Source organism: Misgurnus anguillicaudatus, chromosome 2 (assembly GCF_027580225.2).
Source record: "Misgurnus anguillicaudatus chromosome 2, ASM2758022v2, whole genome shotgun sequence".
Taxonomy (NCBI): domain Eukaryota; kingdom Metazoa; phylum Chordata; class Actinopteri; order Cypriniformes; family Cobitidae; genus Misgurnus; species Misgurnus anguillicaudatus.
In genome coordinates, this window is record NC_073338.2 from 25,754,458 (window position 1) to 25,781,368 (window position 26,911).

A 26,911-nucleotide genomic window follows, 5' to 3' on the forward strand; every position below is an offset into this window, starting at 1 on the left:
GACATCTAATGTTCATTAAGAGGCAGTACAACATTGAAAGCTGTCATTCTGCTAACAATCGCCTTTCAGTCTGTGCTTGACTATGCCTCTGTGTCTTTTTAGAACATAATTCAATTTTACAGAACCACCAGCGTTTCAAAATGTAATACATAAATTGCATAAAGCAAAAAATAAAGTCACGCTCAATATGGCGGACCGCTGCAGACATTTTCGATGTCGACGTCACCTCGTGACGTCAATGGGAAAAAGAAAAGCAAAACTGCCCGATTGACATGTAAACTTGAGCAATGGAGGAAGCAACAGATATGAATTTGCGCCCTAAATATAACGTTACTTGACAGTAAACCTGGCGTTTAGAGGTGAACATGTCGCGTGTCACAGCTGATCTGACATATAAAACGCTTGTCGAGTGTACGTTTATTGACAGCAGTCGCGAGGCTGCTATCATGTTGCACTGGTTAATGAGCTAACAGGCTAATTTACAGGAGTGTGCAATTAAAATCAAAGGGCATGGCTTGCTGTGAAATATCATTTAGCTGTATGAAATACTGAATTGGATCACTTAGTAGGAGATATAGTACTAAATACATCTGGTCGCGTGGTGAGCTATCACGAGAGAACTCCCATACACAAGTAACCATAACAATCAATTCCGCCCGTACTGTTAAAGCTGTCGTTAGTATTGTAAAATGATTTAATAAATTACTATGGGATATCTTTTGTAATTTAATTTTGCCAATGACGCCTAGTGCCACGTTTGCACAGTTTATTACAATAACACAGTAACTTAGTTGTCTACTATGTGTTTACTTACTGTCGTGTAAGGAAATATCCATACTGTATATGTGACCCTGTTTGTAAAATACAGGGTAAAGTCTAATGATCTATTTATTAGTTTGATGTAAATTTTTGACATGACCTCACTCAGTCAATATTAAAGATATCAAAATTTTATTACATTATGTAAGAGGATTTTATGCATGCATTTCATTTAAAATATGTATTAAAATGTTAATGCAAAAATAAATCTTGGTACATTAGAAGAGGAACCGAGCAGATTACTATCATTCATTCATATTGGCAATTGCACCACAACTGTGAAATCAAGTATGTCCATTTGAGAGAAAAGGCACCAAATTTAGGCACACCACAGGTCCCATGTTCATTCTTATCTCAATTGACAATGATGTCAGAGAAGTTGTGAATCTTTATTAATATGACAATTATACAAAATCAAATTTTGACCTTGTGGATAGTACTGCATGTATGTAATACTGATTCTTTGTCCATGATATCAACAGGCCCAGATCAGTATTGTGTTTTGACCAATATGATCATAAAGCCTGTCCTTGACTTGCTTCAAGTCTCTAAATTGTTGAAACATTTCACTTTCTATGAACAGGAGACAAAACAGGACCTGAAACCTAGTTAATAGGCTCTTGATATGTTTAAATTATTATTTAATAACATACTGTATTTATTAGTCATCACAAACAACTAACTATGGATTAGTGTAATAAAGTGAGAGATAGTATGCCAGACTGAATTTTTGTGAAGTGCCATTTCCCTCTAGTTGACTGATAATTTTCTTAATGTTTCCTTAATAGTGTAAATACAGTTATCCCAATGAGGTCCAAGATGACATCAATAATGTTTCAACAGATTACCGAGACCTGCAGCTATACCTGGATTACTATTGTAAGTTACTCTTTTAAAACCCAGGGATCATGCATACAGATAAATGATGTATGGTTTGTAATGCACTGGATAAAAGTGTCTGCCAAGTGCATAAATGTAAATGTAAAACGCATGGGAGAACTTGGCAGAGGTCTCTGTATACTGATTTACAGAGGATGCTTTGAAGCTATTTCTAAATCATGCATGAATACAGGGTTGAATTTACACATCAGTAGTAAATAGTGTGGGTGTTATAAAAATACATTTCAAAACCCTAGTAAGCTTTGCAGACTTTAGCTTATTGTGCAAATTTTCTTGCATACATTACACATTTCCTGCATTCAGTTTTCTTCTCTTTTTTACAGTCTACCCTAACAATGATAAGAAGAAGTTGGTTTATTTAGGTGGCACGGTTCCTGTAACATATGAAGGTAATTGGTTGCAACTAAGTCTTGTTCAAAGCATATCACTAATGGCTCTTAAAATCAATATCATGTTGTTATAAAGGAAACAAGTACAACATTCCAGTTTGCATCTGGATTCATGAGACTCATCCCAAAAACCCGCCCAGATGTTTTGTCTGCCCATCACCCACTATGGTGGTCAATGCTAAAAGCAGCAATGTGGATGCATCTGGCTGCGTTCTTCTCCACTGTCTTAACAACTGGAAAATCGTAAGTTGGTTATATAATTTATTATCGGTTATCAATTGTATTACACATTTTTCATATTCTTTTGAATCACTTTGGATGCTGGTTTTTGCTAGGGGTGGTCAAACTTGTCAATAGTTCTGGAGGAAATGATCGCCGCCTTTCAGCGCGAAACTCCCCTTTTTGCCACTTATCCAATCAGATCCCCCTTACTACCTTCCCAAGCAACGCCTGCTGAAATGATAGTCAAGCAGAGCCCTGTTACATCTTATGGCAGGTTAGTGAACACTTGCAAAACAGTTCAGAAAATCTAGTAAAACAAAACTTGACCCCAACCTTATTTGTTTCATGTTGCAGCTGGCCGAATACAGGCAGCGGCGCTGTGCAGAATAACTCAACAGCTGATGATGGAAGCACCAACTCTTCAGTGACTCAGCTTGCCAGCAACAGTAAACATTGAATTTATACTCTAAATACTTATATTAGAAAGAATCCAGAGGACAACATTCTTTTAAATTCTCTAAATTCTTATTTATCATTGTTCACAAAAAGCATTACTGTATAAGCAGACTGATAACATATGACACTGTCTTGTGTGTAAAATTGCATGACAGGATGCAAAATATAGCCTTTTTAAAAAATAACCTTTGATGTGTCTCAGAAATCATGGCACGAGATGTTGAAAATACAGTGAGATTCATCACAGCTGTTCATGACATCTGTCAAGCACATGTTTTCGTAGAATTAAGCTATAGGAGCGCATTTAGGACTTTAGGGTTGCTTTGGATATAAACGTTAGCCTGGCTCCGCCCTCCTACGTTCTTCCGCTTAATTTTCATTTCGCTTCAGATCAACGTCTGGGACTGCTGTTTAGAGTTTCGTTTTCTCCGGCAAAAATCTGCAGGTCCAATCAGCGAACAGCGGGGAGTGGCTAAGAACGATGACGTTGGGGTCGTGCGCCAGACTGAGTGACATACGTCACGACCAAACGTTAGTGATTTGTTATGGCAGATTCAGAGTGAGTCTGGGCAAATCCAATAGTTTTAAACTTTAACAGAGGACCCTCCTTAACGAAAGTAACGCTTTGCAATGGAGCGTGGCCAGACTCTCTGTACAAATGAAATGAATGTATGAGAATCTGGTTGCACCAGGCTATATAAACGTCTCCCAAATGTATACATGTAAAAATTCTGTATAGACGGGTTGCCGGTTTAAAAACATTACAGGGTGCGCGCATCCAGGAGGCAGAAAACCCGATTGGTGAGCTGGTTCGCTACTGCAACAACTTTAATTATTGAAGCGTTCTTTATTGTTTGTATATAAATAAAACTTGATTTTAGTTGGATCTGTTTTTCTGTCTTTATTTTTGCAGTGTTACTGTCATACATGTGTGAATTATAATGTTAGGCTAGTAACGTAATAGTCGCATCTACTGGTATGTTAACATCAGGCACCCAGCACTGGCTCTGTTGGTACATTTATTCACGCAACAGCTCCTTGGCATTTTGACTTACAGACACCGCTACTAGCATACAACACAATGCACGTCTCTTCTTTCTGCCTCTCGGTTGCGCGCGCAAGCAGTAATGACTTTGCCGAGCAACCCATCTATTGATAAAATACGTATGATTCATAGGAATGGCCCTTCGCCTGTTTCACACATACTTCGATTGCAGTGCATATTTTTTACGTATCCATTTTAACAGCTTAGAGCTTTCACACAGCATATGTATGTGGTCCTTTCTGTCCGTTGCAGATGTGGTGTGGTACAGCAGTGATGCGACCGTTTCCACACCGAGTCTATCTTTGCTGTACTGCATGCAAACGGCACACGCTCATTTAAAGTGATAGCACGTGACGTGTTTTATATTTATGATATACGTGGAGATAAATTGCAAATCTGCTGATTTAATCCATTTCTGTGTCCTAGGCTAAATTTAAGGATGATTTTAAACATCGTTAATCCACACTTTTTATTTACTGTACTCTATCCAGTAATATCTCAAGTATAGTACTGTGCAAAAGTCTTAGGCCTCCATGCCAGAATTAGATTTATTGTTTTTTGTAATTTTATAGGGATCATATATGGGTGATTCTCACGAAAACTTGGTTTTAAACATGTCAAGCATGAAAATGTAAAAATTGCTTAAATTGACTTTTTTTCCCACCAGACATTGAAAAACAAAGTCTGGAGTAAATGGGAACATTAATTTAAAAACTTTTACCTATCATTTAACACTTTTTGTAACATAATTTAAAAAATTAGTCCTAAAAAATCTCATTACCGCAACAGTCAGAAAACATCAACACTGACATATTTTCAAAATGACATGACAAACCTGAAAGAACATAATTTGAAGATTCTGCACATGCATTTAAAATCAAAGTATTATGCTTCTATTAATTAAATTAACATTTAATAAGCATCTGTTGCGGTAATGATAATCAAAATGTCGTGTAAGCATTCTGACAAGACAATATTTCAAATTAACTGTAAAAAATTATCTTACCTGGTAGTCATCTTGAAGTAACTGGTCCATGTGCTTGGTCACTCAAAATCAAACTTTATTAAAATTCTGTATGTGTGTTTAAACTGTTCTCAAAAAGTGTTGCGGAGGATGAGAACATCAGGCATGGACACATCATTTTCCTAATTTTTCTTAATTATTATTATACATGAATATTCAGTAAATATTTTTTCTGTCATCTAAAGTAGTCTAGCAAAACATCCATTTATTTTTTTTTCTTAATATTTTTGTGTTAATTTGATTAAATTACAACAGAACGCATGTTCAAACACAGCCGGACACATTGCGGTAATGAGAATTTCAGCAGAAAATGAGATAAAATTTACAATTATAAATTCTTATGTTGAAATCACACATTGTGCAAGGTAGAACACAGTATTGTGTTAATTCTGATGCTTTTTAATGTTACTATATTACACATTTTAAAGCTAAAATCATTAGTGTCGTGGTGTTTCAATGGTTTCCTGAGAATCACCCATATAATTGTGTCTCAGTCTCTTTAATAGAATACAAAAATGGGAAGTGTGTATATAGTATTAAAAACTGTATAAAAGTGTAAACTGATGTGTCAAGTTTTTAGGGCAAACTCCCCTTCCATATGAGCAATAGCAGGAAACGGCAGGATCTCTTAAACCTAAATAAAATTAAATCCTCATTTCTAATTTTAAAGAAATTTGTCTTTTTACTTCATTCTGCTCAAAAACGCTCAAGATGTGTTTAGTGCCAAGAGAGGTCACACTAAACACAGACGATGCCTAAAGAACACATTTAGTCCTGAAAATTACATTTTTGATTTTTGTGTACATATTTTCTGTATTTTCTGTTTGTATCTTAATAAAACAGATTGAAAAATAAATATGAATGGACATTAAAACTTGTGAAACAACAAGTCTGGTGGTGGTGGCCTAAGACTTTTGCACAGTATTGTAAACGGAGTATGCATGAAAGCACAACAGGTGCTTGATGGATCCTACCGCATACGTACTGCAATACACACCACAAATGCACTGCACATGGAGTATGTGTCTACAGGCATGATGCTTCAAAATGAGGGTCTCTCCAGTTCCACGAAAGTACATTAGCGTTAGTGTAATCTTTGCTGTTTAATGACATAAATTAACCCCATGTTTCCATCAAAACATAAAGCGAATCTTGTCAAAACGAATGACGCTGGTATTGATAACCTAGTAACCAACAGTAAATAAAACTATTTGAATTGTGTGAAAACAACCTATTTTGCTTCAGGTTCTTAAGGGTTAATATTTTAAAGTTTCATTTTCAAACTTTCATTTTCTTATCTGTGCTAACCATGACGTTTCTTATATTAGCCCTACCCAAGAGCACAAAGTCCAACAGTAGTCTGTCCCAGGCCAGTGAAATGGATGCAGATGGGGTTAAAAAGTCATATACACAAGAGTTGCTGGATTTCGGGATCACATTTGGAGCACAAACTTTAGGGAGTAAACACCAAACAAATCCATTCATTTCTCCTGGTAAATGTTTTTGTTCTTTTTCTTCTTCTTTTTTTGAGTACTAAAATGCATTGTTTTTGTAAAAACTTTGAATTAATCTTTGATGATTGTTTCTGTTTTAGCTCCAGCCAGCAATTCTGCTGATGTAAATGAAATAGATGACCTGTTTAAAAGCCTTCAGTTACAAAGAGTAGTCAACATGTACCAACTGGACAGCAGAGACAGAGGTATATCATGACCTAAAATTTAAAAGCAGTTTAAACAATTGCATATTTTTTTTTAATAAAATTGAAATTATTTTGCCACTTTTTCTTTATATTTTTTTTACAAAATTACAATAAATAGCATCAGTTTTATTGATTTGTTTCACTGTATTAAAACACACAAATACTTTTCTCGTAAAGATGCTGGGGAAGATTCTGAGGGTGACCCCATGGTTCCCCCAAATTTAGTAGATAACCATCACAGACTGGTGGTGAGCGGACTACCTGTGGGTGTCTCTCCAAGCAAGATGAGGAACAAGCTAACCATTTATTTCCAGAGAAAGCAGAATGCGGGAGGAGAGGTTCTGGATGTCAAATATCCTGCAGCGAGGCCAGACCAGGCCATGGTCCTCTTCAGAAACCGCAGAGGTATGGGACACAAGTATTAACTTTCACTTAGTCTGCTTACAGAGAAATGAAAGTAAAATGCATGTTTTAATGCTACTCATGGCTCTCAAATTCACATATTGACAGGTTTATAATGTTAATAACAGCAAGATAATCCACATGGGTTTTATTTTTTCACTTGGGGTGTCCTAAAATCTCACGTAACCTGTTTTAATTTTACAGTTATCATATTCACATTTAAAATAAAACACAGCTTTTTTTATGTGTTTTCAGTGTCTAACATAAATAGATTCGTAGTCATAAATTTCTTAATGAAAATATTTTATAAAAATACATTTTTGATCACATTCAAATAAATTTAGTTCTTATTTAAATTGTTACTCTTAGTAGAAACTGAGTTTCTTTGTACAGTATATGGTTTACAAGAAATGTGTATAATGGCATGAGTCACTGTCTTTTTCCTCGTAAAATGAATTGCTTAAAAACATATTAAAATAGTTAATAGTTAAAAAATGTAAGGGGATAAAACATACAATTTGTATAGTAGAATAGTCATTATGTGTATGGACCCTGTAATACTTACTCATATTTACAACTCTTTGTTCATTTTTATATATTCAATTTATAAATAGTTTATACTTTTATTACTGGTGTTTAATATTTAGTTGGGTGCTGCATTGTCATTACAAGGACAGATAAGAGAATGTCCCTTTAAGGTTTTTACAGGACAGTGTTGTAATGCAGCCACTGCCTTAGCTTGGTGTAATAACACCTGCTGTATCTTTTCATTTCAGAGGAAGTCAGACCAGTCATTGTGAGCGCAACTTAAATTTAAAAACAATCTGCTGTTCTTCTCCTTCATCTCTGTATCTCTATTGTGCAGAGTTGAATGACTTTAAATAACAGACATTAAAGTCATTTTCATGGCAAAGAAACTAGTGCAAGAACTAGCGAACTGGGTTTTACTGCAGGATCTAAACTTTTTTTCATATTTATGATGTTGATCTATCATAGATAGACAGAATCAACGGTATCTGCAGTGAAAATAGATTATTTATGAACTACAACCATTGTAGTGTGAGCAGCAGATTTTTGGACCTGTGCTCACAAATCAACAGATACTTAATTGTTAACCTTTGTGATTTTTCTTGTTCTTTTTCTCTCGGCAGATGTAGCACAGGCTCTGCAACAGCCTAAGAGGGTGATTACAATTAATGAGCAGCGATTTCTTATTCAGCTGAAGAAGTTTGAAGATATGAAGGTAAGAGAATGCCATATCAGAATATCTTATTCACTTGTTTCTCGCTCATTCATTTATACAGGATTGCACTATACACACAACCTACTGTCAGATCCCAGGTGGTGTCCAAGGTGAGAAAGCTGATATGTTTAGGAGCATCTTGAGTATGGATGGGTGCAGTTTTAGCCCTACGGACGTGCTGGAAGCAGTGCAGTCGTGCCGAGACCTCCCATCAGCCCTGAAATATCTCTCCCATGTCTGTCCTATATGCCAGGAGCAAGCATCCATCAACAGGATGAGTAAAGCAAATGGCACCACTGGCTTTTGTTTTGGCTTTTATTTTTTTATGTTTAGCATTGTCATTTTTTTTATGATAGCCCATATATCTCCTATAGTTTACATTCACATTTAGGCATTTAGCAGACGCTTTTATCCTAATTGACTTACGGAGAAACAATAAAGTGATTTGTGATTTGGAGGCAAGTGCTTATACCTAGTTACTAGATTTCACAATTATGAAACAATACTTGTTGAGAAAGAGACCCAGTACAGTATAATGTCTTTTTATCTTAACCCCATAACTGTCACACCACCCTTTTGAGTGGGGGGGTAAAAAGTTGATTTGCACTTCAAATGAAAATAACTCTGGCATTTTTTGCGCTAGAAGCCTAATCTTGGTCTTGTTTTAACTCTTTCACCGCCAGCATTTTTCATGATTTTCACAAAAGTTTAATGCCTTCCAGAAAATGCTCCTTTTTAAATATATAAACATATAATATAGAAAATAAAAGAACAGACCCTCTGCTTTCAAACAAAAAAATCCGTTTCATCCTACCTTCATGTGTTCTGTTTTTATCACCTCTCAAATATGTGTAGGTTTCATCAAAAACAGCAAATTTTGAGCAAAAAGCTGAGATAATTCCATTTTCGTGAAGGACTTTTGATAGAGATCAGATGCAGAGCGATCTTTAAAACATACGCGGACTTACAGCTGTTTGCCCTAGGGCAATATTGCAGATTGACGAGATATCTCGTCAATGGCGGGGAAAGAGTTAAAGAAGACAATTTAAGGTGACATGTGACATATAGTAGGATTATCAATGTTTTAGGCGCACTCTTATCATAAATGAATCAATTACTCTCCCTACATAATTTATTTGATAAAACACTGAAAATATCTGTATTCTAAAGGCTTAGACCTTTCCAAAGATATATAGTTTGTCACGATTCGATAAACATTTACATCCAAAATATTGAAGTGAAGTCAGGTGTTCCTCAGGAGGAACGGTGACAGTAAAACAGTAAAAGGGTTAAAGGCGCTCTAAGCGAATCTTTGTGATGTCACTTCTTGTTGACGTTTGAAGTGTTTTCAAACAAAACGGGGGGTAGCTAACTCCTCCCCCTCCCTTTCGTGCTTTCTCAATGAGTCATGAACGTGCCCAACCCCCACTCCTAAATCCTTCTTGTCGTTTATTGGCTGGAACACTTTGTTATGTTTCGTGGTGGTAGGTTTGACCACTTTGTTTTTGATGCAGTTTGCGAAGCCTGGGCTGTCTACAGAGGCCACGTTTTTTTACCGTTTGTTTAGAGGACCGGCAGCTAGCAAATAGTGAGGAGATGTTTACTGTATGAAACAAAAAATGTTTTATGGCCTAAAACGCATGAATTCGCTTAGAGCACATTTAACCAAAAGTCGCTATATGCTAAACATTGTCGGTGTACCTACAGCATTCAAGTATTCTGAATCTATATTTTGAGAACAAAAGCTTATTATTAGTGGTTGCTTGCGTACGGGATGCTTTTTGTATCACTAAATGAATGGTGGAGCCATTTACATGCAATAGATGCATCACTTCCATTAATATAAATACATTTTTTGATCATTTCACAAAATTTTTAGTACTTTTGTATGTTAAACACTTGGTATATACCATGTAAATAGATTCGTTTTTTTATTCATTTCTAAAGGCTTCATAAAGACATAGTAATAGGGTTGGGTACCGAAACCCGGTGCCATTATGGCACCGATGCCTTTATGGGCGGTACCTACCAGACCAAATCAGAACACAGATTTCGGTGCCTCATTTCGGTGCCTCTTAAATGCATGAACGGTCGACTGAAGTATTTTGCTCTCTGTAGCGCAAAAAGCATAATCACACCAGCACAGCATGATTACAACAAATTTTACATCACCCAGATAAACTTAAGAGTTGACAAAATGTCGTTTTGGACTAATATAAACGCTGTCTGAATCCTGACGTGATTATAATTAATCACCTTAATTATGCACGACTGTGTTTTTCCACTAGTATTTGGCACTTACACTTAGCATAATAGTATCCTTTTTATATTTAAAAATAAATAAAGAAATAAAAATAGGAAAGTAAAAGGCATAAAACGCAGGTAGCATTAAACATACAAGAGAAATATACAAGAATAACAAGTTAAGGACTGTTCATGTCAGTCATTATTGATGTTTTTGTACCATTTTGAAATAGCTTAACAGAATTTAAGAGTTTACAGTGTTTTGGTGTTAGACTTTACATACTGTGTAATATTCAAATTCAATAATACAGTTTTATTAAGACAAAAAAGTAAATAGAAACATGTTTGTTATTTCTTAGTTATTATTGATTTATTTCACATTTATGTTAATGATTTTTATTATTTAGGCTATGTTATAGTAAACTTTTACTTTTAAAATTAGCATTAGAATCACTTTTTAATTATTTAATTTCTATTTATTTATTTATTTTTATTTATTAGGGCTACAATTTAAAAACTTGCCTAGGGCACCAACAGGGCTTGGGCTTAGGCCTGCCCTGGAAGAGTCAACGCTTTTTTTAACCAAACTCACAGCACAGTACATTTTTGGGGCACACAAATGTTTTCGGATCCCTGCCATGTCAACGGAACTGTACTGGATAAATTGTCAGCTGTCACGTCACGCATCACAGTGCATGAAGTTGACAGGAAAGCGTGGCACAGGATTGCATTGTAATGTTATGCAGCCAATTTTCTGACAACAGCTACACGATACTGTAACATCATTATTTAACACCATGCAAAGCAATTAAACAGCAACTCGTTACGTGCATTCGAGTGTTAAGTTGGTATGTTTAGAAAGATGTCCATATCTCATTTAAGCCACTGTCAGTGAATGTTTACAGTATTATGCTATCAAGGGGACATATCACAAAAAAATGACTTTTTCCATGTTTTAGTGCTATAAATGGGTCCCCAGTGCTTTTATCAACCTCGAAAAATGTGAAATAGATTAATCCAGTAACTTTAATTTGGTAAACCATTCTCTGCAAGCATTTAAAAAATAGGTCATTGTAATTCCCTCCCCCTGTGATGTCAGAAGGGGATAATACCGCCCCTTAATCTGCACTATCCAACCACTTCACTGCCATTTAGTGCAGAGATCAACTCATTTGCAGTTTAAAGGACACACCCAAAACTGAAGATTTTTAATCAAACCTACAAAGTGGCAATTTTAACATGTTATAATAAATTATCTATATGGTATTTTGAGCTAGAACTTCACGTACATACTCTGGGGATACCAAAGACTTATTTGACATCTTAAAAAAGTCTTGTGAAATGTCCCCTTTAAGGTGTTTTTACATTTGTCATAAAAATAATCACCACAATGAACAAAATAATTAAACCGACTTTATATTTATATAAATGTATTGTTTTCTTTGGACTGGAAAAATGAAAATTCTCATCCATGATTAATTCAAATGACTTATGCCATATTTTTACATACTGTAAGTATTTGCATATGTGGGTTAAACCTTCCTGGATTTTTAATCTCTGTCTCTCTTTTCCTTCTCAGATGATCACCATGACACACTGTTCCTGCACCTTCTGTGAGAGCTGCTTTAAGAAATACTTCTCCTCTGTCATTAAAGAAAAGAGTATCGTGTACGCGGTGTGTCCCCTCTGTAATCTTCCTGATGTGCGAGGAGGCAGAAGGGAGGACACTATGGAGTACTTTAGTCTACTCGACACACAGGTGTGGAGCTTCAACCACGTTTTTGCCCTTTGACATGAAGAAATGAGAGAGGGGAAATTAGATTGGGTAGTGTTGCAAGCTGAATTTAAACGTGATAAGAATACCATGCGCCTGGTTTAGAGCAGTGGTTCTCAAACTTTTCGCCATAGAGAATTTTAAAACCACGCCCACTGGGGGGGAACAATCCAACCGTCTCCATTGACTTTGTATTGCGAGAGGCCGCCTCCTTGTCATTTCTGGCTTATAACAAAAAACAGAATAATGCCTAAAAGCTCCTGTGTGACAAGATGTACAGCTAACAAGCCAAAAAAAAACAGAAGTAAGTTTTTATAAGCTGTTGAGCCGTAAAACTCAGCCTTTAAGGAGAAAAAAGTGGATCGCTGACTACGTTTCCCCCTATTGGACGCAGTTTTACTAATAGGAGTACTATGAAAAGTTGCCTGTTTCCACTTTTGTGTCTTTAAACGCTCGTTTTTTGGGATTGACAGCTTATAAAAACTTATTTACAGATAAATCTTAAAAACAGAATAATGCCTAAAAGCTGTTGTGTGAAAAGGTGTACAGCTAGCAAGCCAAAAAACCCAGAAATAAGTTTTTATAAGCTGTCAACCACAAAAAATGAGCGTTGAAAGTAGGGGTGTAACGGTACGCAAAAATCACGGTTCGGTGCGTACCCCGGTTTTGAAGCCACGGTTCGGTTCATTTTCGGTACAGTGGTCGCATTGTGACAATGATATGATTGACGTGAGGTGCAGATGAAAAATCTGATCATGCAGTCCTTATTCTCGCTGTCACAGAAAGCGCGTCTCATGATTGCGTAGCAATGAAAGACGTGCATCCTCTCACGCACTTTTGAAAGAACAAAACGCTTTTTAGAAAAAAGCTTTTAGACACGACACGTAAACGTTTACATCAAACGAATATACAACTAAGTAAATAAAAATCTTTCTGCGGGCCGAATTATGTTATATGTTTGACAGAAGACTTGCGCTGAACACGGAGAGTTCCGCCACTTAATATGTTCGTGTGGAAACGCACGTATTATGTTCCGCACAGGCACACTTAAAAGATTGCATTAGGCCTTTCGGTGCACGTGTGCACCGTGCCGAAAGCCCTGAACCGAAACGGTCCGATACGAATACACGTACCGTTACACCCCTAGTTGAAAGACACAAAAGTGGAAACAGGCAACTTTTCATAGTACTCCTATTAGTAGAACTGCGTCCACTAGGCGAAAACGTAGTCGGCTTTTTTCGACTTTTTTCTCCTTAAAGGCTGGGTTTTATTGCTCGTTAACTTATAAAAACTTAATTCAGTTTTTTTGCTTGTTAGCTGTACATCTTGTCACACAGCAGCTGTTAGGCATTATTCTGTTTTTCTTATAAGCCAGAAATGACAAGGAGCCGGCCTCTCGCAATACAAAGTCAATGGAGACGGTTGGATTGCACACACACACACCCCCGGTGGGCGTGGTTTTCAGGTTATGACGCGCTGCGCTCTGTCTCTATACACCCCCATCCCCATTCATGACATAAAACAATCTCAAACCTAGAATTTGACTTAAACAAAACATGTTAAATTATTAAATGTAGTGCTGTAGGTTAGTTAAAATGTATTTGATGGAATATGCTGTAATGTATTGTAAATTTTGTACTTGCAGATCAGGTATTATTTGGATCCTCAGATCCATGAGCTTTTCCAAAGCAAGCTCAGAGACCAGGCTCTTCAGGAAATGCCCAACTTCCGCTGGTGTGCACATGTAAGATTTATCATTCACAAATCTTCGATGTACTCAGGCCTGACCGCAGTAGCATTTTATACCTCTACCATTTGAAATAAAAATGTCTTTGTTTATTTCCTAGTGCTGCTTTGGGCTTCTTCATGAATCAGACAGACTGAGGATGGACTGTCCCAGCTGTGAGAAAAGCACCTGCTTTAAGTGCAAACGGCCTGTAGGTGATCTCTTTGCAGGTTTTATATACTGAAAAGCTCACGGTCGCTTTGATAGTGCTCCTGATGCCTTATTGATGGATGTTTCTGATTTCGATGCTTGTTTTCTAGTGGGCTCCACAGCATGAAGGAATCTCCTGTGAGAGGTTCAGAGAGTGGGAGCAACTCAACAGCCCGGAGTATCAGAACTCAAAGCTGGAGCAGCTTCTTAGCAGGAATAAAATCGGTAAACCACAGATGAGACAATGCACTAGTCACCTTGAACTATAAATGTGTCCCTGTTGATCCTTTGTAACATCGTGCACGTTCCTTTCAGACTGTCCAAAATGCAAATTTCGATTCTTCCTGGCTAGAGGAGGATGCCTGCATTTCAAGTGCACTCAGTGCCAGCATGATTTCTGTGGCGGATGCAGTCAGCCCTTTAAACAGGGCGCTGTAAGTCTCTCTCTATCTTGCAGTTCTCCTTAAAGGTAGCATATAGTTTAGTATAAAAAAATATAAATCTGGTGTTGTTTTGCAGGCATGTCATTTTTCTGCTGAGTGTGGAGCGAAGGGCTTACATGCTCATCACCCTAGAGACTGCCTGTATCATTTAAGAGATTGGAGTGTACCCAGATTACAGGACCTGCTACAGGTGAGCACCGTTTTTAAAGTGCACCCAAAATGTGTTACTTTTATTTTTATTAATCACCATTGCGTCATTCCAAATCTGTGTTTTTGTTACCTGTTAACTTTTCAGTACTATGGAGTCTCGCATCCTCTAATGTTCAGACCCAAAGGTACAATAGGGGGAAACTCAAAAGGTAAATCCATAGATTTGACTTTATTCTTTGTGCTTGTACATTTGTCTGGTTTACATTTGTGTTATAGTTCAGTATGATTATTATAACATGTAGGTATTTGTGGTGTAATGGAGTTACCAGAAATGGGAGCTGTGAAAGAGGAGCCGTGTGGACGACTAGCTTGCCCTGAGTACAGTGGTTACTGCGTGTAAGTCACACCATGGTCTCAAATCTTTTATTGTGCATAATTCAATAAAATGCATTCACAAAAACATTCATAATTTGTTCTGCATGTTTGTAGTTTACATTATAAAGAGTGTCTGGTGGAGTTAATAAACAAGAATGCACTGGATCCTCTGGTACTGTTCGATGGTGCAGAGTTACGGGCAGAACTGTGCCGATGTAAAGTGCCAGTCCCAGAGAAACAACCTTTAGAGACTGATCAGCGGTATGAGGACAGACTACGGCAGGTATGTGTATTAATATCAGTCATTTTACCATTTAAAAAATAAGGCTTTGTTTATGTGCATTTTATCATATGGTTGTTAAGATTATGGGGCGCTTTTATCCTAGTCCCAGACTAAAATCTGTTTTTGAGCTGCCTTAATTTCAAAACATTTTGTACTGATATATTTTAACATACAGGTGCTGTACATATAATTAGAATATCATCAAAAGGTTGATTTATTTCACTAATTCCATTTAAAAAGTGATATATTATAGTGATATATTGTAAATTATATTCATTGATCATTACACACAGACTGATATTTCTCAAATGTTTATTTCTTTTAATTTTGATGATTATAACTGACAACTAAGGAAAATCCCAAATTCAGTATCTCAGAAATTAGAATATTGTGAAAAGGTTCGATTTTGAAGATACCTGGTGCCTCTAATCAGCTAATCAAAACCCTTGCAAAGGCCTTTAAATGGTCTCTCAGTCTAATTCTGAAGGCTACACAATCATGGGGAAGACAGGCAAGACACAAAAGGTCATTGCAAAAGAGGCTGGCTGTTCACAGAGCTCTGTGTCCAAGAACATTAAAGGAATAGTCTATCCATTTTCCATATTAAACTATGTTATTACCTTAACTAAGAAGTTAGTTAATCTTAGTGCGTGCACGTAAGCGCTGTGGCGCGTGGCGACACTTTGATTGCATTTAGCTTAGCCCCATTCATTCAATGGTACCAAGTTAGAAGTGACCAAACACATCAACGTTTTTCCTATTTAAGACGAGTAGTTATACTAGCAAGTATGGTGGCACAAAATAAAACGTAGCGCTTTTCTAAGCGGATTTAAAAGAGGAACTATATTTTATGGCGGAATAGCACTTTTGGGAGTACTTCGACTCGCCTGAAAAATCCTGCAAGGTCCGGGAAAGACACGTGACCTGTTTAAAGTCCTGCCCTCTTCTACGCAGCATCTGAAGTTTGCATATTATTTATTATTTCTCTCTCCAGAAACCACTCGTGTGCATTTTTGTTTATGATAAGACTATAAAGGAGCGCGTGACGCGCCGTTGTATGCTGGTGAACGATTTCAGCTTCAGTGTGGATATTTGACGAGCTCCCTGATCTCTGCTTTAATACAGTTTTCAGACATTTCTCATCGTGATTATTAATATGCATTTAAAACCCCTGTTTTGAGGAGCTGAACCATATATCTTGTTAGGGTGATGGGCGGGCATTTCTGTTTATTATAAGCTCAAATGAGCATGTGACGCGATATTCTTTTATGCTGCTGAATGATCCGCTTCAGCGCGGTAAGTGACGAGCTAACTTACCTGATATCTGCTTTAGTCCAGTTTGCTGACATTTCTCGTCGTGAATGTTGATCTCCATGTAACATAAAATCCCTCATTTTAAAGAGTTGAACCAACTTCATGCCATGACACGCGTTATTGTTTATGTTATGTCTCATTTATCATTTCCTGATAACTGTTTCAATCTAGTTTGCTGACATTTCTTGTCGTGAATGTTGATTTACATGTAAATCTCTCGTTTTAGAGAGCTGAACCATAACTTTTGTTGTGGTGACGCACGCGTCCTCACTACGACACGCCCATTACGGCATTGTTTCGGCTTCTTGTTCACACAGAGGGTTTTCCGTGTATCTTACTAGGTCCGCTTTCCGGCAACGATCTCAGAAGATTTACGGGATGTGTTTGTGTTCACACAGACGCTTGTCTGGCAATTTTCCGGGTATTTTCTGGGACCAAAGGTCTGTGTGAATGGGGTATAATAGAAAGGTGAAGGGAGGGAAAAGATGTGGTAGAAAAAAGTGTACAAGCAATAGAGATAACTGCACCCTGGAGAGGATTGTGAAACAAAACCTATTCAAAAATGTGGGGGAATTTCAGAAAGAGTGCAGCTGCAGCTGCTTGAACAACCACTGCGCACAGACGTATTAAAGACATGGGTTTCATGTCCTAATATAACTAAGGCCTAGTCCTCGATTAATCTAAACCCTGTCCTGGAAACCGCCCCTAAGTTACTATATATATATATATATATATATATTGGGTAGATCAGAGGAATCTCATTTTAGCATAGACATACTAATAAACTGGTTTGAATTGATTGCTGTACACTGTGCTTATAATAGGCCTGTGTTCAGTGAAATTAAAATGAAAAAATATATTGACACATTGACTACTGTGCAATTAATCTTTAAAATAAAAAGGTAAATAAATGCATGTTTTTAAAGTCACAGAGTAATCGTGTTAAATAATTGTGATTATAATTTTGCCCATAATTGAGCAGCCCTAACGTTGACTTACGAAGACACTTTTTGTAATATTTATTCAGTGGTTTCTTTTCTGACAGTCACACATAAACACACAGTTTCACAAATATTTATATTTACATGTATGGAAGTGAATTACAGCGTATACACACAAGGTATACATTTTTTTACCAATCAATCAATCCATCAATATTTATATAGCAGCTTTACACAAAGATAAAAATAACAGAATGACGGAAATTAATTATTAAATATCAAATTAAATCCCAATATATTCTAAACAGAAATGGCAATAAAGAGGTTTGTAAGGTTTACAATTTTATTATCGGTTTTAAGAACTGAAGAAAAATTATTTGATTAATCGATCGCCATATCATATATTCATTTATTACACAGCTCGTTGGAATGCTTGATTCTGATTGGCCAGTCACGACATTTGCAGGTTTGTTATTCCCAGATAACAACCGCTCAAAACTAATAACACACAGTAACCCAGATGCTGCAAATCATTTTGACAGGTACATCTTAATATTAAACAAAAATTCAATATAAATATGTATGCATTATGTTTACAAATGATTAAACCAAATAGTGTGTTTGTTGCATTTAAATGTCTTATCTTAAAACCAAAAGTAAATTGGTTTTCCTTGCAGGATGTCTGCATTTTTTAGAAATGAGCTAATAACATATTTCAAACCAATATTTAATGTTTCTTAACTTACTTATGAGGTAAATAGCTGTGTGACAAGCGGGATAATGTACAGACATGTGGTTGTTATTGCAAAATAAGCCCCTTCAGTGTGCTATTCAACACATTGATCATACTGTTATTTCTGCGAAAACAGACTCTGCAGGCTGCCTTTACATTATTCTTTACTTGATTAACATGTTTAGTTGATTGTAAGCCCTTGTTAAGAAGTGTGTGTTGGTATTCTGTCAGATTTTAAAAGAGAGGGTGGCTTTGACCAGCCGTGTGGCCTCTGGACTGAAGACAACAGCACCTCCCACACCTTCCCCGTCTTCTCCTCCTGAAGCAGCAGCGGCAGCAGCAGCTCCGTGGTACTCGATGTTGAGTCGTGCCGTTCCCGAGGACTCTCAGCATTTACTGCTGCTTACTGATTGAAGCTCTGGATTGCTGCAGTGCTGACTCCATTCCATTCACTAACTGCTCAGAGACAAGCCAAACTTTTTTCCGTTCGTTTTTAATACATTGTGAAAGGAAATATCTCACCCTTGCACAGTTTGCATTAAAAAGTGCTAAACAACCAGCCATGATGAACTTTTTGAGTTTAAACTTTTTCAGTATGAACACTAAGGGTTGTATGGCACTTAAAACCTCTATAATGTACTAAACTCTCACTTTGTAATCTCTTAAAAGACAGTGGCTGTCAAATCCACTTATATTCTCTAACTGATGACAGTAAGGGTCCACTCGTACTTGTAACTTTTGTTAAGGTTTATATTAAGTCAGCATTTTACTGAGCACAAGTTTGCACATTTGGCTGTTGTGAAATGTATGGCACGCGGATTATTTTATTGTGTGAATAACTGTGAATATAAAACATTATTTTCTAATTGTCTCATTTTTTTTTTAATTGAAGAAAATTATGTAATAACGTGGCAACCTAGTTTTGTTTATTATTCCAGACACATTTTTGACCTGGTTTGTTTTCTACATAACATCATCCTACATAAGGTAAAGAACGTTTGGTGAAAAATATAACATTGATATTGTAATACTGACTGAGTAAGGTCATGTCAAAGAGTGAAATCAATGAGTAAATTGATTATTAGATTATAAGACTTTAACCTGGATTTTACAGACATGATCACATTTGTGCTCCATATGAAATAACCATTTAGACCATACAGGGGCAGTTTCCCGGACAGGGCTTATCCAAGTCCCATACTAAAATACATGCTTGAGCTGCATTCATTAAAAAACATCTTACATGTCAATCAAACCTTTGAACCGCTTCATGGAACAAAAACCAGAAACTTTTAAAAAAGATATGTTCCGGAACAGAATCGTGATTAATGCGGATTAATAATTAATTTGCGTGTTTCAAAGGCTTGCAAATGTTAACACTTAAGTGATTTTAAACAATTTAACCGCAAAAAGGCACTAAAGTGAGCAATTTTCTTTACGCACATGTGGTTGAACGTTTTCGGTCTAACTCCAATCAAATGGGATTATCACTATGCCCTTCAAAGATCAGAACTCTTGATGTATAAACTTGAGAGAGAGTTTCCGAAGCGCAGTTTGGGATTTGTCCTCCCTCTGTGTGTGTATGCGCGTATTTAAGTGCACTCAAAAGTGCATAAACTGAGAGATGCGTTTCAAAAAGCAAGCAAACAATCTTTCTGTTCTTGACAAGACACATACAAACAAAATGATCTCGAAATACCACAGTATTCTTTTTCTAATAAAAACATTTGTTTAAATTGTTCGCCAATAAACGACGTGGCAGAAATTGTCCTTATAATGCTGAAACAAATGTGGGCATGTCAGAATTACAGTTATGCCACTTACATAATGTAGACTTTTTTAATGTTTGATGACAAAATAGACTTAATGGGAAATTATGTAGACTAATAATTTAAGTTTAATGTCCTAATGATGAGCCTACTTGTTATTTGTATGTCTCACAGCTGACATGGAACGTCATTAACCGGTTCGGGAAATACATTTTTTTGTTCTAACCGGTTCAGGAACGTCAATCCGGAAACGTTAAAATACCATTTCTGTTTGGAACGAACCAATTGGGGAAAATATCTGGTTCAAAGCCCTGATGTTGATATCTTAAAGTGCATATACATTTTATGCTAAAAATTGATATAAAGAAATGTGTTTGTGTGGAAGATGGTTAAAAAACATTATTTTCCACATACCATACATTTTTGTAGCTCCAGATTTCACTCTCTTCCTGAAACACACAGATTTAAAAAGCACTGTGTCACTGATTGGCCAGCTAATCTACAGTATATGTTGTAATTGGCCTGAACACCTCTGACTTCAGCTGGAAATGTGACGCTCCTTACAATGTTTGAAAGATTCGGTCAAAATGCAATGCTAACAAAAGTTAACGTACAGGCTGCGAGGATGAAGCTCTTTAACATATGTCAGTGCCACCGTTTTGTCTTAAGATACACACACCAATATTGTTTTTGTAAGGTATGTTTGTAAAAACTACTTCAATGTCCTAATATAACTAAGGCCTAGTCCTAGATTAATCTAAACCCTGTTCGGGAAACTTCCCCATACAATTTTTTAAAGAAAACAAGACGACAGCATTTAGTAGGCAAACACAGGAAAAACTTTATAATACACTATTGCATTATATTTTAATAGATTTAACTCAAAATTGTAAAACGGTGATAGTTTATGATAAGATACAAAACATACCAGCGAATGCATACGGAATGTACAAACAGTATAAAGATGTTTATTATATAGGATTTACAGGTACATCATCCCTAACAGCAGAAAATGCTTCAATCTCTTTGATGATTCTCTCTGCGATTATTTCATTATTAGCTGCAACAACTCTTCTAGACATCAGATCCATTGGTCCACCTGAGGACATTTAAAACAAGCCCCATCAAACCATTTTAAAACACAACAATAATAGTCACGCCTACGAGCAAAATAAATCTAAAATGTTTACAAACATAAAAAAATTGAAATAACAAACACTTATGTTTTAGTAAATGTTCTCCTCACCTTCGACATCCCTGAGAACTCCTCCTGCCTCAGACACTATAACAGCCGCAGCTGCCATATCCCAACAGTGGATCCCAATCTCATAATAAGCCTCCACAGAACCAGTGGCCACCAGACACATGTTGATGGCAGCGGATCCTACACCACGGATTCTTATCAAAAAATATATATATTCAATTCATATTATCCAAATAATATAAATCCAAGAGCTATTCATCAGAGTTGATCATTACAAAATTATGTGTTTAAAAGGAGTATAACACACCCGTGGACTGGCAGACACAAGATCTTCCTCATGCTAGAAAAAATCTTGTCGACGACATGAGGATCTCTATTAGAGCCGAATTCTGTAGCGATGATTGACTGGTTGATCTCTATGAAATGATTCAGAAACAATTAGAATATATCGACAAATGGACACAAAATGCAACCAGATCGACTTTGTCTCACCTTTTTGGTCTGACACCTGTAGGGGCTGTCCATTACAAAAAGCACCCTTCCCTTTTCGAGCAGTGTACATCTTGTCTTCTACACAGCTATACACCACACCAAACTCTAACTGCAAGAGGAAAACTTCATATGACAGCTGCTTTTTTCAATGAATTTTAAACCTTCATGAAATATTTGATGTGTGGCAACAACATCTATTATCAGTGCTGTCACTTTGTTATTCTTAAACTGAATGAGAGCGCAACTGAAATCAAATGATGCTTACTGATTTGTTGACAGCGAAACCAATGGATATAGCAACAAATGGATATCTGGACAAAGGAAAGCACACAAATTTTGTATACTTCACATCATGCTAAAGGTATCAGTTTTAAGGTGTGAAAATCAGAAATGAAAAGGTTATATGCTTTATATCATGTCTCAATCAGTGAATGAATACATTACCCATGTACAAAGTTGGTGGTGCCATCCACAGGGTCAATAATCCATGTTGGGCTGTCAGTCAAAACACAAGGCTCTCCAGCAGCCACAGACTCCTCTCCAATGAAACTGAAAGAAATAAAAGCCTGTTTTTTCTCTTAACTGTGGGAAGCGCCCCAATTTTTAATATAATTAAAACAATTATTCAAATGAATCACATTTAATCACACATAAGGGTGATTCTGTCAAAAATAGACTTATGAGGTGTCATGAAACATTTTGATAAAAAAAGAAATGCAAAGTAAAAGTATCAAAATAATAAGCATACAGTTACAAACATCTCTTTATGTACTATTTTGCACATGATTTCACGTGTCCATGACTGGATTTGGGTTCTTTGACATGGAAATATTTATAAATAAAAAATCTAAAAAATAAAAAGCTTCAGTGCATGTTATACTATAAACATCTACAGTAAAGAAACATGTGGGATTTGGTAATCATTGGTAAATGTAGAGAAAATAAGAAGAAATATAAATGTGTCCAAGAAAGATTCTTATCCTCCGCAACAATTTTCAATCATTGTTTAAGCCCTCAATGAACTAACATTTTCAAAAAAAAAAATTGTTGGAAGGGCCATAATTGACTGAGACACTCAAGATGGCTACCAGGTAAGCAGTTCTTATTTTTTCTCTACAGATAAGTTTAAATTTTGTTTGTCATAGTACCTAGACAACTTTTTAGTTCTCATTACCGAAACATACGTTTGTAAATGCATATATTTAATGTAATATCATGTTGCGGTAATGATGATTTTTGATCATGATAATCTAAAAAATGTAAATAATTCTATAGGAAATATGTTTTAAATCCTCTAAAAATAATGCTTATAGTAAGTTCAGACCTTAATCTTATGTGTGCAAAAAATGGCTTTAAGGGCTTTTTTAAAAAATCTGATGCTGGACACCTTCTAAATCTGGATTTCGTGAGAATCACCCATAAATATTGTCATGTAAAGGAGATTTCCATTACTAAAATAAACAGTGAGTTTTATGTTTTTCAGGTTGGTCTGTGTTTTTCAGCTACAAACATTGATTAAGGATATACTCCATAGTCTTTACTGTATACATTATATACTGTACGGTGAATAGAAATCTTATTAACGCATTAAATTAACAGACCTAGTTTCAAAAGATTTAGATGTCTTTTAACCCCGTGTTAACATAAAGAACTCAATACCTATGCGTAGGAAACTTCTCCTTTACTGATGTTATAATGAGCTGCTCCACATTCTGGTCTGTTTTAGTGACCAGATCAACAGAGGAGCTTTTACACATGATCTTCAGGTCGTTCTGCACAGCATCCCTCACAATCTGAGGGCAACAGAGACACAAGGGGTGTTTTAGAAACAATGACACATACATTCTTTATGTATTGAATATTACTCAAGTTTTAGAAAAACAGTCATTTTCACCTCTCCTGCTTTTCTGGCCAAGGTCACGGCATGGTCCATGGCATCCTGCCAATCAGGCATTTTGACTTTATGTAGTGACCTACTTTCAGATCTGAAATAAAATTGATTTAATCTCATCAGTTTCAGATTATAGTCACAATTATGATTATAACATATTATAACATAATTTCATGTTTCTGTAATGTAATTCATGAATCAATTGTTTGTGTGCCTTAAACCATACTAAGCTGACCATTGTGTTGTAGTGTCTGCATGGAAAGGCTTAAATGTCTGTAACAATATACCATTTATTTAAGGAGGAGCAATTCCACCATTATGGATGTGATATTTTCTATAATCTAAAGACAAATATTAAAATAGAAATTCTCAGAAAATGTTTTTATTAACAATATATTGAACCATCCATATATTGAGTCCAGACATCAGAAAAATATTAGTACAGCATATACTCATGTTTTCTATTTTAGATAAGGATAATAAACGTGGTATGGATGTGACAAGTAAGGCCACAAGTTTTTGTGAGACATAATTTGTATGAATTCTGTTAAAGGATCAGTGTGTACATTTTTGCGACATCTAGTGGTGAGGTTGCGCATTGCAACTAACGGCTCAGTTCACTGCTCACCCCTTGCTTTTGAAACACATAGAGAAGCTACGTTAGCCGCCCGCCACCGGACAAAAATGTCATCGTCTGAGACAATTTAGTAAAAAAAGTTTGTCCGTTAAGGGCTTCTGTAGAAACATGGTGGCACAAAAATGGCGACTTCCATGTATAGTTATGTTTATACTCGCCGCGTCCGCACAGGCGCGTTGGTGCGCGCTGCAAAAATGACGTCAACGCCGTTTCGCGTGGAGGTGTGCACAGCATTTTTTGTAACATTGCGCGCGGCTCCACAACCGAAAATGACCGAACTCGAGGCGATTCTGTCCGAGCAGGCAAGCCTGTGACGTATCTCTTTGATCAATCCAAGCAAAACAATGTATATTTATCTGACAATCTGGAAGTAATGTACGGAAACTTTGTAGTTTAAAACACGAATTCATTTACATGATTCAGAATGTTTGGCTTATATTTGTATTGAATCAAACTTCAACTTCAAAATAAAAGCACCAGGGTTGTTCCAGCGGACGACTTCTTCTATCCTCTTCTTTGTTTTTGACTTTATTGCTCGCGTCGCCCCCTGGTGGTTCAAAAAATAGTGCAACAGAGAGCACGTCAACTATTAACGCCTCGTCCGTTTGGTGAGACGCGCGCGCTGTGTATGTAGATAAAAATATCTCATTCTAAGGTAATAAAAACATAATGGTGCATTATGAAAGGTCTTTATACACCCCTGATCATATAGTTTTGTATAATATTTTGCATTTATGTCAAGAGATCCTTTTAAAAATTACACACTGCACCTTTAATACCAAATAAAATAAATGTAATTTTTATGTGTGCATTAAATAGGATGTGTTATTATTATGGATGTGACATTTCTCCATTATGGATGTGACAATTCTGAAAGCTGTACTAACTATTGGAAATAATCAGATTATTTTAAACTTGGTATTTAAGGCACCAAATATTGACATTTGAGATATCAGTACGGTTGAAATCATTGATAAAAACTTTATCTTTGATGGTAAGGTTGACATCTGCATTGCTTCATTGCTGCAGTCTCTTAATCCCTGAATCCCTGAGCAAATTCCTTATATAGCGCCCTTGCTATAAATAGCATTACAATTAGGTCTATGACTTTCTTTACAGAATCCTTCACTTTAAAAACAAATGGTGCTAAATAGCCCACTTTTAAGTGGCTCACTGTCCCGTAATCATAGGGGAACCATTTTAAGTGCCATATAGCACCTATGTGGCACCTGTGTAGACCCATACTGTGCTATAGTGGTGCTATATCACCCCCCGGATGGTTCTTCATAGGTGCTTTGTAGCTGCTATATAGCACTAAAACTGGTTCCTCTATGATTACGAGCTTTTAGTGCAATTTTTTTTACAGTGGCTTAACATCATACGCAGTGTTTTCACCTAAATACTATAGTTATAGGAATTATGACTCCTGCAAAAAAACATACATAATACAAATATGATATGGGATCTTCATCAAATGGTAATACATACTTAATAGATTAGTTACACTTTATTAACTATTGTATTTTTCCTAACTATGGTGGTAACCACTGTATCCTTGGAATGAAAAATAGGCTTTTGTTTTAGACCAACTTCCAGCAACATTGGGCGTGTATCATAATTGTTGGTATTACAACAAACAGAACAGGAAATACATTTGACTATCAAGAATTGCTTTGTATAAAACACTTAAAAAATGATACCTGTGAACCTATGCATGTAACATATTTAATAAACCAATCATGGCCTTTCAGGAAGTAATTTTCTGTAATTCAAATGTAACATTTTATAAAATTCACACATAGTGTACTAAGCTTTTCTTTATCCAAGAAGACACTTTACAGTTGTACTTTTTCATCTCTAGCATTACTGAACCAGGTACGGTGGCATGTGTCAATCATAAGCGTCGGTGCAAACAAAATCCTAATGAGCATATAAAATATATTTTTATATCTTTTATTTATATCTACATTTATACAGAAATATAACCAAAACATTTCAAACCCGGTAAAACTACAAAGAAAAAACAACAAAAGTCTTACCAGTGACAGGCGAAATAAACACGAGCTGTCAGTTACTGCTGCTGTCCTTCTGTGTTGTGTTTCCGGGTTCTCGACGAGGACGAAACTTGATTAAAAAGCTCATAGGCATTGGGTTATTCACAAATAACTACCAAAGCATTCAGTACACTAAAATATGTAGGCGACTTTTCTATACTGTTGATGAAATAGCACGCGTTCCTCTGTTCTGTTAGCAGTTCTTTTAATAAATATACTGATGCGCATGCGCAGTATTGCTTTGATTTATATATTAAGAGACCGTCGATGATTAAGACTGTATGGTATAAATCTTTTAGCACTATTGTATACAATCTATTTTAAACGTATGGGAATGTGTTATCCATTCATTAAATTAAAGCAGACAGAAAATAAGACGAGGCTAGCAAAAATTGCGAAACAACTAACTTATGTCAAAATAAAAGCTCCGTGCCTACTCAGCTAACAGCTGACCTGTACATGCACTGAAGAG

General features: G+C 36.2%; 2 protein-coding genes across 5 annotated transcripts; one reads left to right on the plus strand and one right to left on the minus strand.

The window, feature by feature from the left end:
* Nucleotides 1–225: 225 nt before the first annotated feature.
* LOC129442204 (uncharacterized) lies at nt 226–19,258 on the plus strand. 4 transcript variants are annotated; one of them, XM_073875436.1, is made up of 22 exons: nt 226–408; nt 1,606–1,698; nt 2,043–2,108; nt 2,185–2,351; nt 2,444–2,604; nt 2,685–2,776; nt 6,184–6,348; nt 6,450–6,554; nt 6,732–6,959; nt 8,108–8,199; nt 8,291–8,472; nt 12,022–12,202; nt 13,863–13,961; nt 14,065–14,154; nt 14,264–14,378; nt 14,469–14,587; nt 14,673–14,786; nt 14,892–14,955; nt 15,049–15,142; nt 15,236–15,404; nt 18,080–18,125; nt 18,624–19,258. In XM_073875436.1, exons 1-22 carry the CDS (start codon nt 366–368, stop codon nt 18,713–18,715), a joined length of 2,577 nt encoding a protein of 858 aa, XP_073731537.1. In that variant the 5' UTR covers nt 226–365; the 3' UTR covers nt 18,716–19,258. The 4 variants fall into 4 exon arrangements, with proteins under 4 accessions (XP_073731537.1, XP_073731539.1, XP_073731532.1 ...); XM_073875438.1 differs by having other exon boundaries at nt 18,080–18,201; nt 18,624–18,771; XM_073875431.1 differs by lacking the exon at nt 18,080–18,125 and having other exon boundaries at nt 227–408; nt 8,108–8,139; nt 8,261–8,472.
* Nucleotides 19,259–20,977: 1,719 nt separating this feature from the next.
* impa1 (inositol monophosphatase 1) lies at nt 20,978–26,778 on the minus strand. Its single transcript, XM_055202116.2, has 9 exons — nt 26,425–26,778; nt 23,752–23,842; nt 23,517–23,650; nt 22,302–22,406; nt 22,123–22,168; nt 21,858–21,966; nt 21,673–21,781; nt 21,408–21,559; nt 20,978–21,260 (listed from the first exon to the last, which is right to left on the minus strand). The coding sequence occupies exons 2-9, from the start codon at nt 23,809–23,811 to the stop codon at nt 21,133–21,135; spliced, it is 843 nt and encodes a 280-aa protein (XP_055058091.2). The 5' UTR covers nt 23,812–23,842; nt 26,425–26,778; the 3' UTR covers nt 20,978–21,132.
* Nucleotides 26,779–26,911: the final 133 nt, after the last annotated feature.